At 36.8% G+C, this 11348-nt stretch overlaps 1 protein-coding gene across 2 annotated transcripts in view; it reads right to left on the bottom strand.

Moving 5' to 3' along the window:
* Positions 1-1740: 1740 nt before the first annotated feature.
* Positions 1741-11348, bottom strand: part of MTR (5-methyltetrahydrofolate-homocysteine methyltransferase) — a 114043-nt gene continuing 104435 nt past the window's right edge. The window contains exons 31-34 of one of the 2 annotated variants that reach the window (XM_023502056.2): positions 11017-11217; positions 7009-7201; positions 5797-5909; positions 1741-4531 (exon numbers count right to left, since the gene is read on the bottom strand). In XM_023502056.2, coding sequence (XP_023357824.1) covers positions 4445-4531; positions 5797-5909; positions 7009-7201; positions 11017-11217 — 594 coding nt within the window. In that variant the 3' untranslated portion in view covers positions 1741-4444. The remainder of the gene's footprint in view (positions 4532-5796; positions 5910-7008; positions 7202-11016; positions 11218-11348) is intronic. The other variant, XM_012547946.3, reaches the window with a different exon arrangement.

The raw sequence follows: 11348 nt of genomic DNA, 5'->3' as shown, positions 1-11348 counted from the left end.
GGTTTAACTTTTTACTCAATTTGAGAAGGAAAAAAAAAATTGCAGTCTGCTTTTGGTACAGTGTGTGTTACCAAGCTTCCTCAAGAGACTGCAGGAAGTAGCAGTGGGACAACAATGGCTGTGCTGGCATCAGTGACTACATAGTGGTCTGCATCTGCACTGAGATTGTTCGAGTCCCTCTTGGTATTGGGTGGGTGTGGCCAGGTCCCGAGACCCTTGGGGATTATAGTCTTCATCCCCTGTGTTTATAGTTTCTCTGCTGATCTACTGGCTTGCTGCCAGGGCAGAATAGCCGACACTGTGGTAAAGTTCTCCCCACAAATTTTCAGCCAGTGAAGACCACACCCTGCCCCCTCTGATCTGCTCAGTGTGAGTTGCCTTCTCTGCTCTCACTGCCTGCTGCTGCTCCTGGCCTAGCCATCCCTGCCCTAAGCAAAAACAGACCTTTTCCGGCAAATTTCGAGATTATCTTCTGTTGGTAATTTGCTGTACTCCCAATAATGGCAGATTTTGACAGTAAAGCACTAATTCCAAGGCTGTTCTATAAAAAGTAGTCTGAGGGTAAAGGAGAACTCAGGAAGGTGTGTGTCTACTCTGCTACCTTGGCTCCACCCATCTCTAACATATACTTTTTAACATATTTAACATGTATTGGTCTACCTGCCATCTAGGAGAGAGGGTGAGGGAAAAGAGGGGAAAAGTTGGAACAGAAGACTTTGCAGGAGTCAATGTTGAAAAATTACCCATGCATATATCTTGTAAATAAAAAGCTATAATAAATAAGGTTCTGGAAAGAATTAGCCTACAGGAGAAAGGAAGACTGATACGGGTGGTCTTCAGAAGCAATCAATTCTTTTACTAGAAGTCTTTAATGTGGATGCAGAATGGCTGTTACTTGATAGCAGAGATAGAGATTCCATTTCATCTGTTAGTCTGACTAGATGTCCTATGATGGTCCCTTCCAGTTTTGAGACTATGACTTCAATGGATACTTTGTCTGTCACACACATACACACACGCGCGCATATATTATATACCCAGGAGTCAATGAATATTTGACATGATTTTATCAGGAAAAGGTTGGTTCTGATGACTTGTAAGGTTCATATTTGTATTAGGATTCTAAGATATCTATCCTCAAGAGGGATACTCTTCCTTCAACACATACATACATACAAACACACACAATGTTTTACAGGCCAGAGGCCAGCACACAATTCCTTTCTTCCCTGATGCTTTCATGATAGCAAGAGTGAGCAAACTGTCCTGCAGTGACTCTAGAGTTGCATGTGGCTCATAAACAATCCATATGTAGCTCTTAGAAACTTTTGTCAGACAAAAATAACATGCCATCCTTCTTCAGGCCATAGCAATAATCATATTGTCCTTCTAAATAATAATGGTTATTGAAAATGTAGCTCTAAAGTTACATTTCCCTAAATTTCATCGATCTATTCCCAACGAACCAAACTACTTTAATATATATATATATATATGAAATATATTGTGTGTATGTGTATATATATATATGTATATATACGCACACACATATACACACATATAAAAAACCTATTTCTTATCAAGCTTCTCCATAATTCTTGTATCCTTTGGGAATAAACTTGGCTTAATTTGCAGAAATAGTCTTAAAACCATCAGAACATGATCTTACCTGTACACATCATGTGTCAACCACCTTTTTTACACATTGCTCTATATACCTAGTCATGATAGGAATAAAATGGCTAATAGCTGAATGGGGATGCTCTGGAATGCACATTTCTATGATAGTCAGGAGGGAGAAAACACCTTCAGCTTTATTTAAAATGATTAAGTAATAGGAGAGGAAAGGGAGGCCTGCCAGACACCCCTCAGGTAAAGATACAGATAGATAGGAATCTTAAATGTAGAACATCTGCCTGCAGGATGCAGGCATTTCTCCCAAGTTCTTTCCTAACACCATCTGCTTGACATATGAGAATGAAGCAAGATGGGTATTTTCAAATTTTATTTTATATTTCAACCTTTCATATGCACACACGATTTTTCCCCCTAGAAAAGATGACAATTGACATACAGTTCTCTTGACAATAGATTCAAAGATTTAATTCCATCTACAAGAGGGCAGAAAAGATGATAAAAGACATTTAATGGTAAAAATAGACTGCTGTTAATTTCATTCAGATGTAACATATTTAAAAATTCTTTTCTCTCATGTCAGATTTTTAAAAAATATATAAATGCTAGAGAGCTCATTAAATGCTTTGCAGGATATATGAAGCAGAACACACACACACACATAACACATACACATTAAACATCTCTGCATGAGGAATCCACTTTTTTTAAAAAATCGTTTTTTTTTTAAAAGCACATAAGGATATTTTTCTCATTTCACACACACACACACACACACACACACACACACACACACACACACACACAATACATAGTACAACAATTGACCTAAATGCTTTGAGAGAACAACTCTTAAAATGTGATCTCTGGGCTTACATAATAAATGGATGGCAAAGCTGGCAAGATACAGTAAAAGCTACTTTTCCTCTAGTCACTGTTTTGTGATCTACAAGCCGAAGGATCTGGGAATCTTACCTCATCAAAGAACATCTGTAAAGCATCTGTAAAGAATAGTACCTGGAGAACAGACACTTAACAAATACTTGTTCTCTTTCCCTTTTCCCTATCTCTTCTTTCAAAAAGCTTTTTTTTGGTCCAGACCTGCACATTTATCACTGCAGGTAATGTCCAGGGAAGAAACTACCCCTAATGCAGATTAGCTACTGTTCTGCAATTTACAGTATTATGAGAATTTCCAGGAGCTAGGGCCAGTGAACAATGAATGAGGTAACACAACTAATCTTTTTCAGAGGCAGATTTTCTGAAGCTTAAGTCAGCTCTCTATCTACCAGAAATATATTTCTCTCATAACCTAGATTACTGGTTCTCAAATGGAATCTCCTATCTGCCACGTACTGTTTTACATGCTATGAGGGATATACTGTAGAATAATACATTGTCCCTATCCTTAAGAAGCTAATAGTTTAATTGTGCAAGTTTGACATGCATATAAAATATTTTAACAATAAAAATTGAACCATATGTGTACAACAGAGATTGTGATTATCAGAGTTCTAATAAGGGAGAATTCAATGTGTGTAAGGGTGGTTGAACAAAGTTTTCATTAAGAGCGTGAGGCTGGAGTTGGGAGAGAAAGCCCACTATTTAGCCGCAGACCTAAAACATTTTTGAAAAGGGACAATATTACTTAGCATTCGTTTCCTGGCACAGAAATCTTGATACCTTTGAGGGGAGTTAGGAGAGTGGAGACAGAATGATAAATAGGCAAGATAAAATTAAAATACTTCCAGTGATATTGCCTCTGAGATGATTTTATTTTCTCTAACCCTGAGTTACCATGGGTCTGCCTCCACTCAAGTGAGATTCTTGCTGGCATGTACTTGTAATGCTCATTCTGACATAAATATACTCAATTATCTTTAAAAATGAAGTTTTGTGGAGGGAGAGCAGCCCACTTTCTTCCATGCGATATTTAACTGTCAGGTTCAATCTAATTCACCAAATATTTAACACCAAGGAGATAAAGATTAAAAAAAAAGAAAAAAAGGCAAACTATCTCTGTTCTTAATGTCTCATTTCTCATAATGCCATTTGGGCTTAAGTTCACATTTCTATTAATAATTACCAACTTATGCAAGGTACATTGCCTATACTTCTTCAATGGAGTATCACAATCATCTTGGGAGGTAGGTCCTGTGGATATTATTATCCCCGTTGTTTAGGAAATTAAGACTCTATAAGATAAAGGTAAACCACAACACTTACACAGTATATCTTGGAGGTGGAATTCTAACCCAAGTCTTCCTAATTCAAGATTGAACTAAACTAGAACTCTTGAGTTTAAAAAAAAAAAAAAAAAAAGTCCAGATAAATTATCTGTAAAAATGCTATTCTAAGTATGAGGTAAACAAAATTTTTGAGAAGCCAACCAAGTACTTTAGCTACCTACCGAAAAATACCTCACTTTCTATTTTATTTACTAACTCTTAGCACATGCCCAACATTCACAAAAATACAAAATAAAAGCAATCAGTTAACATCTTGCAACATCTTGCATAGTCTCTGATATGTATGACTACAGCTGGTTATCTCTGTAGTTTTGCTTATTTAAAAAAAGAAAAAAAAAAAAAAAAAAAAAAAAGGAGCAGCTCACTTTCAGTGCCCCATAAATAAATAAATACATGATGACTTTTGCATCTCTTGCACCATTAAATGGGGTTTTCCCCCGGTCTTCCCAAACCTTAAGAAGGCCAATGCATTTGATAATAACTAATTGTGGTGTTTTTAAAGGCACTCAGGAGTCTATTTTCTGAAGTTATCTTTAGGTGGGAGAAAGAAGATAGGAGAGTTAGTCTGCATCATATCCCAAAATGGGTCCCAGCCATCTCTCAACTTCATCCACAGACATGTTTTTCCTCAAAGCATAATCTTCAATCTGCAAATGAAGATGAGAAACAACCTGTTACTGTAGCACTGACTTTGTAAATCCAAGTCTCTAACCCTAGCAGAACAGCAACAACATATTGATCAGGAAGATCCAATCACTATATGTCACCTGTCTATAACTCTTATGTTGCCCATGAGGTAATGGGTGGAGACCTTAAGGAATTTGTTCAAGGTCACACAGCCAAGTAGTGGCAAAGAACCCAATGCTGCTTCCATTTATATTCTTAGGGTTGTAGCTCCAGAGTGTAGAGTTGAAAGGATCCTTAGAGACCACATATTTTTCTCCACACTTCTCACTTTACAGGTAGGAAAATGAAGCTCCCTGAGGTCATGACATTCTTAATGTCAGCCATGTAACATACATGGAATCTAAACCTAAATACTCAGCCTCCAAATCCAGAATGATTTTTATAGCAATCTATTAGGCTAGGTAGGTATCAATAATTAAGTAGGGCAATGGACAGAGTGCCAGTTCTCAAGTCAGAGAGACTCGTCATCCCAAATTTCAATTTGGTCTCAGGCATTATTACTACTGTGGGACACTGGGCAAGTCACTTAACCTTTTTTGCTTCAGTTTACTCTTTTATAAAATAAGCTGAAAATGGCAAATCTTGGGGAAAATGGCAAAACACTCAAGTATCTTTGCCAAGAGAAAACCCCAAAAGGGATCAGGGGAAGTCAACTGAAAATTACTAAACATGATATTATATCAACCTTTTTTTTGGGAGGGTGGGGGGGTGTGGGAGGGTGGGGTCTGGATCTAATTTCATTGGCTTAAGGATAGAGTTCCTATTAAGGAAAGAGATTTTGTTAGCATAGAAGCTGCCTAATGGGATGGTCCAAACTGCTTTACAATTTATATTCTTAGTGAGTTGTTTGGGGAGGGAGGCACTCAGAGGTTATGTGCTTTTCTAGGGTTTATACAGCCAGGCTTGGCATCCATTCTACCTGAATTCTAAGCAGATTCTTTTTAACAGTCATTCATAGGCATTTAATTTAATTTAATTAGTTTATAATAAGATCATTCTTCAGGCAGAAAATACCATGTATTAATCATTATTGGAAGAAAAAAAATATGCTGGGGAGGAGGGGAGGCCAGGGGAAGGGAGAGAAAAGATCAAATTCAGACATTAAGTGAACAAAATTCTATTGTCTTCTCCCAACTTAGTCCAATTTACAGTTAGATTCAGATGAGCATAGCAATTTAACATTTAGGTTTCACAGAAAGACATCTACAATGATGAATATTATTACCTGGTCCTTGGAAATTTTACCAACAGAAAAATATTTGGACTTCAGATTGGCAAAGTAGAGACCAGAAACGGATGAAGCTGGCGCCATTGCTAATGATTCTGTAAGTCTGATTCCTGGGAAGATGAAAAAAAGAACAAATAATTAAAGTCATAGCTCTGGGTCCATGAAGTGGAGTGAGCATGTCTATCTGCTGGACTTGCTTCCTGAAAAAGGGCAGGGCCATGACAACCAACTAGGGCTATGACTTTGTAGACCCCAAACTAGCTACTACTAATGATGGCTGTCTCAAAAATGGCCAAAAGGAAACAGAATGGCCCAAAACAGCCAATTGTTTCAGGGCAAAAGACCTTCTTATTTGGGTGAGAGAAGAAGAGATGGTATGAAGGCCTTCTACCCCACCATCATTCTGAATCCCTTCTGGGGATCCCTGCCCAAGACCTGGACAAAAATATAGCTTCATATAAATCATCTTTGTCCAAAGTAACTGTAAGTTGTGTACCCTAAAGCTGGATATATGCTCACATAAGAAATTCCTGAATAGATTAGTAGGTTCTAGGGCCTCCAAAATTTCTTTTTTGGACCAGTGATTTTTTTTGCATTAGGAATTCTTAAAAAACAAACTCTTTCTACTGGGGGAATAGCCTATACTTTATAATCTTAATAGAGGAGGCTGGGGCAATAAGAAGTTAAGTGGCTCATTCAGGGATCAGAGTCAGTTATATGACAAAAGTCAAATTTGAATACAGGTCTCCCTGACTGAGAGGGCTGTCTACCCATTATGCCACCTTGACTTAAGAATCTAATGATCCACAAGATAATAGCTACTTTCAAGTAGCCTCACACAGGTTCAGAAATATCCTGACCCAAACAAGGATGAGTTATCTATACTTACATTATCATGTCTAAAGGTGATTTAGGGGTGAAAAGGGAAAGCAAAGTGGATTTTAAAAGTCCTAATGAAAGCTTAACATTTCTTCAAGTACTAAATTGATATTCCACTTGGGTAGTCTTTTTGCATGCTTTGTATAACTAACTACCAGACTCAGGTGAAAAACAAAATAATAAAATTAAGTAATAAGCACAACATATTAACATGACAGATTAAACCTAAATACGTGGCTTAAATGCCACTAGTTATATAAATGTATTTTTCTTAGGCTTAGCTCAGGTGCTTTCTGCCTCAAGGGACTACTATCTTGTACAAACCAATACCTGTAGTTTCTTCAATGTGGCCGAGTTTCCACATTGTGAGCTTCTCAGTGTGGTCAGGTTGGCTGGGATAGCCAGGAGCAGGGCGGATGCCCCCATACCGGATTCTCCGCAGGTCAGCAACATCTAGCTGCTCACTGTCACTGTAAGCCCACAATTCTTTGCGAACCCTTTCATGAAGTTCTTCTGCAAAAGCCTTGAACAGAAAAATTGCCATCTTTACCCAGAGCAGTGGCACAGGCAGTGAAATGTCACAGAAAAGAGGGTTGGGCTCTGAGAGAGGATGCTTTAATTCAAATCCCAACTCAGACATAAGTACCCTGAATAATTTGGGTAGGTCAACTTTCCTTGTGCTCAGTTTCTTCATCTATACGATGAGGAGGAATTAGATTAGGTGGCCTCGAAGGATCACTTTGGCTAGTGTTAATCCTTCTCCCCATCTGCCTCCTGCTAAATCCTAAGGCAGCAGAAGGAAAGGGCCTTGGTCCAGGAGGCTGCACAGAGGAAACTGTCTGGATTTGTCTCTTATTTGTTCCTTAATCACCTAGTCTTCTTTGTCTAAATCAGACATCAGCTCAGCATTTGAAACCTCATCTCGAGATCACAGGATTTAAAGCTTGGAGATTCCACCCAAAGGAGTTCAACCCTTTAATTTTAAAGAAACCTGAGGCCCATGAGAGTTTAAGTGAATTACCTAAGATCCTATAGGTAGTAAAAAGAAGATCTGGGATTCAACACTCAAATCTTGTAATTCCAAATAAAGTGCTTTTCAGTGTACCCCAATAAATAAGTCTCCATTCTTTCCCCTACTCCAATATCAACTCACACACCACTATGTACTACTGGTACATAACATACAAGGGAACGCTGAAACTTTCACTACTAGCAAGAAAAAAAAAAAAAGCCTACTGGAAGAAAAGCTCAATTCAATAAACCTTCATTTAGGGACAACAAGTATACCAGTGCATTGATGGAAGAGCTGTGGATTAATAAAACTATTTTGGAAAACAATAAAAATTAGCAAATAAAATGGTTTAAAAGATCCATATCCTTTGACCCACAGATTTGATTACTGGATATATACCCCAAGACTGATAAAAAAAGAACCCCCAAATGCACCAAAATATGGATAGCTACACTTTTTGTGATAGCAAAGAATGAGAAACAAAGCAGATGATCATTAATTGGGAAATATAAACAAATTATGGTAAAGGAATGTAATGAAATATTATTGTACTATTAAAAGATGTGATTAATATAGAGCACCCATATAAAGATTTATATCAACTGAGGCAGAGTGAAGTAAACAGAACTAAGAAAACAACATATATAATGACTACAGCAATGTAAATGGAAAGACCAACCATACACAAAGCAGATGTGAACACTGAAAAATTATGAGCAAGTATAGCTAAAAAGAAGAGATATGAGAACAATGCTTCCATCCCATCTTTGCAGACAAGTGCACACATCTATTTTTCAACTTTTTTAATCCATTAGTCCATTGTATTAATTTTTACTTTTTTTTCATTTTTGTTTAAAAAAAATACTACTTGTTATTTAGAATGGCTCTTTGGAAGAGGAGGAGGAAGGATCCTGGGGGCAAACTACAGTGATATATATATATTTTAAGACATCAATAAAATATTTACAAAAAAACACAACACAAGCATTTATTTAGTCAATGCTACATGTAAGATACCAAATCAAAAAATGGAACTGTCCTTTTCCCCAAGGAGTTTTGTCCAACTAGAAAGTATTCCAATCTTACTCCTAGAGATGACATTAACACTTGACATCTTTATTTAAAAAAAAAAAAAGCAATAAAACCAACCTCTAACCTTAATTTCATATATAAGGAGAAAAGACCTAAAATAGAATTAAGGATAATGCTAAGGCATTATTATATATATATAAATATATATAATAAAAAATTATAAAATATAATATGTTGTGTTTTGGAAACAATTATTATATATGGAGTTAAAAGACTTAAATGAATTTGCATTTTTGCCAGTCACTTTTTAGCTAATCTTGGACATGTTACTTGAGGATCACAATTTCCTCCATCTGTAAAATGGTACTGACATAGATGGTCTCTATTGTCACTTCTGGCTCTATCAATGAAATCAAGACTCACATTGAAATTGCTGAATTACCAGCCAAGGTGGGAATTGTCCTGGGTCTTTTCTTCTCTCTATAGTCTGCTGCTTGATTTTACCAGCTTGGTTTAATGTTCATGGTTCAATTACAATCCAGATGACTTTCTCTAGTACTATTCTCATAAAATCACCTGCCTGGGGACAGCTCCATCTGAATATTCCATAGTCATCTCAAATGCAACATGCCTAAAACAGAATACATTATCTTTCTCCTAAACTTGCTCCTCCTCCAAACTTCCCCATTTCTGCTGTGGACATTTTTCCAGTCTCCCAGGTGCTTAATTTGAGATTCATTTTCTCTCTCTCCTTTTTTAAAATTATATAATTTTTTTTTTCAGTTGCCAAGAATTTATTTTTTTCTTCCTCCCACATGCTCCTACCTCCCTTGGGGAAAAAAAAAATTTTTTTTCTAATTTTTTTCTATTATGTACGCCTAGTCAAAACCAAAAGTCATTCTTGAACTCCCTTACCTCTTGTAACCAAATCTTGCCGATTTTACTCCTAAATTATCATTCACATCTGTTTATACTTATATATCCATCTCCCTAGTTTGAGTCTTCGTCACTTTTCAAGTCTGGTGATATCCCCCTAATTAATCATTTGCTTGTAACTCTCTACCAAAAAGTTGCTGAAATAATCATCTTAAGCCACATACCTAACCATGTTACTCTCCTGCTCAAGAGTCTTCAGTAGTTCATTAATACCATCTCCTCCAACTAGCATTCAAAGCCTTTCATAGTCCTGACTCCAGTTTACCTTTCTGGATTTACCTCCTCCTACTTTTCTTCACACATTCTAAAAGTTACAGGCAAACGGTCCTGCTTGCCGTTTCCAGACCTGGGTGTTCTATCTCCCATTTCATGTGTGAATTTACAGACTAGCCCTGCCTGCCCCATCTTCTGACCACACCCCTTCCTCACCTCAACCTTTTAGAGACTCTAGCATCCTTCAAGGTTTAGGTTCCAACTTCCACAGAAAACTTTTCCTAATTCTTTAACAGTTGCATTCTCTCTATCTTCAAATTATCTTGTATTGATGCAACTGTCTTTTATTACTTCAGTAAAATATACACTCCTTGAAAGGATTTTATTGTTTTTGTCTCTGCTGTCCCACAGTTTTGTACATAGTAGGTGATTAATGAATGTTTGTTGAATTAAAGAAATAACTGTCAAGGACTTGTTATGTTCCAATTACACAGAAGAATTTTATGACCTTAGACTGGAGGTGTCAAATAAAAACAGGGGTCACTAAAGTGTACATAAGGATCCTTGCAGGTTGATTTAGAAAACTACATAGTAACATTATTTTATTGTATTTTTAAATTATTTTATTAAATATTACCTAGTTAAGTTTTAATATTTTCTAGCTTCAGGGTGTTCACAGGCCCCACGTTTGACACCTCCACCCTAGACTATAGTCTAGTAAGTATAGTGAGTGAAAGTGAGAATCAGATACTGAATTAGAGAACAAGGTTTTAGGAGAAAGGAAGAAATCTATAAGAAGTCCCTCTGCCAAAGCTGAATCTTACTCTCAAAGGAACCAGATTCAGATGAATGGAAATTTTTTAATCACCATTAAAATAGGAAGTTTTAGTATGTGACATTTTCAATGTTCAAAACTACTTACAGGCTGCACTGGAGTCTGCTCCAATGCTACTGAAGTCAAGTAAAAGCTGCTAGTTCTTCCAGGTTTGTGGGGCCACCATGTTATCCACTTTTTTTTTCTACCTAGTAACAAGCAGCTCATTTCATCCCCAATACAGCCCCCAATGCAGCTCTAAAAGTGAGTTTGGCCAAAAAAAAAAAAAAAAAAAAAAAAAAAGTTCTGATTTGCAGAGCTCATTCTTTACCTCTGCCAACCGGTCTCCCAGAGCTTTAACCATGATGCTGCTGTAGATGTCACATTGCTCCTCATAGCTCTTGCTCAGTTCATCTACTCCAAAGCAGGCCACAGCAAAGAAGCCCAAGTAGTCACGGACTCCAGATTCCAAAGGAGCAATAAAGTCAGACAGGCAATAATAAGGGTCTGTGCTTGCAGAGTCCTTTTCTGCCTTTAAACCAAAAAAGAAGCAAAGAAATGCAATTAAATGGTGATGGATTAATCTAGGTGATTTAAAAAACAACTCATTTTTAAAATGAGGTTTAATATTGTTTCTATTTTAATTACAAAAATAAAAAAGAA

The sequence above is a fragment of the Sarcophilus harrisii genome, chromosome 4 (assembly GCF_902635505.1).
Source record: "Sarcophilus harrisii chromosome 4, mSarHar1.11, whole genome shotgun sequence".
Taxonomy (NCBI): Eukaryota; Metazoa; Chordata; class Mammalia; order Dasyuromorphia; family Dasyuridae; genus Sarcophilus; species Sarcophilus harrisii.
Note: the sequence above shows the minus strand (reverse complement) of the source record. Positions and strands in the feature narration are given on the sequence as shown.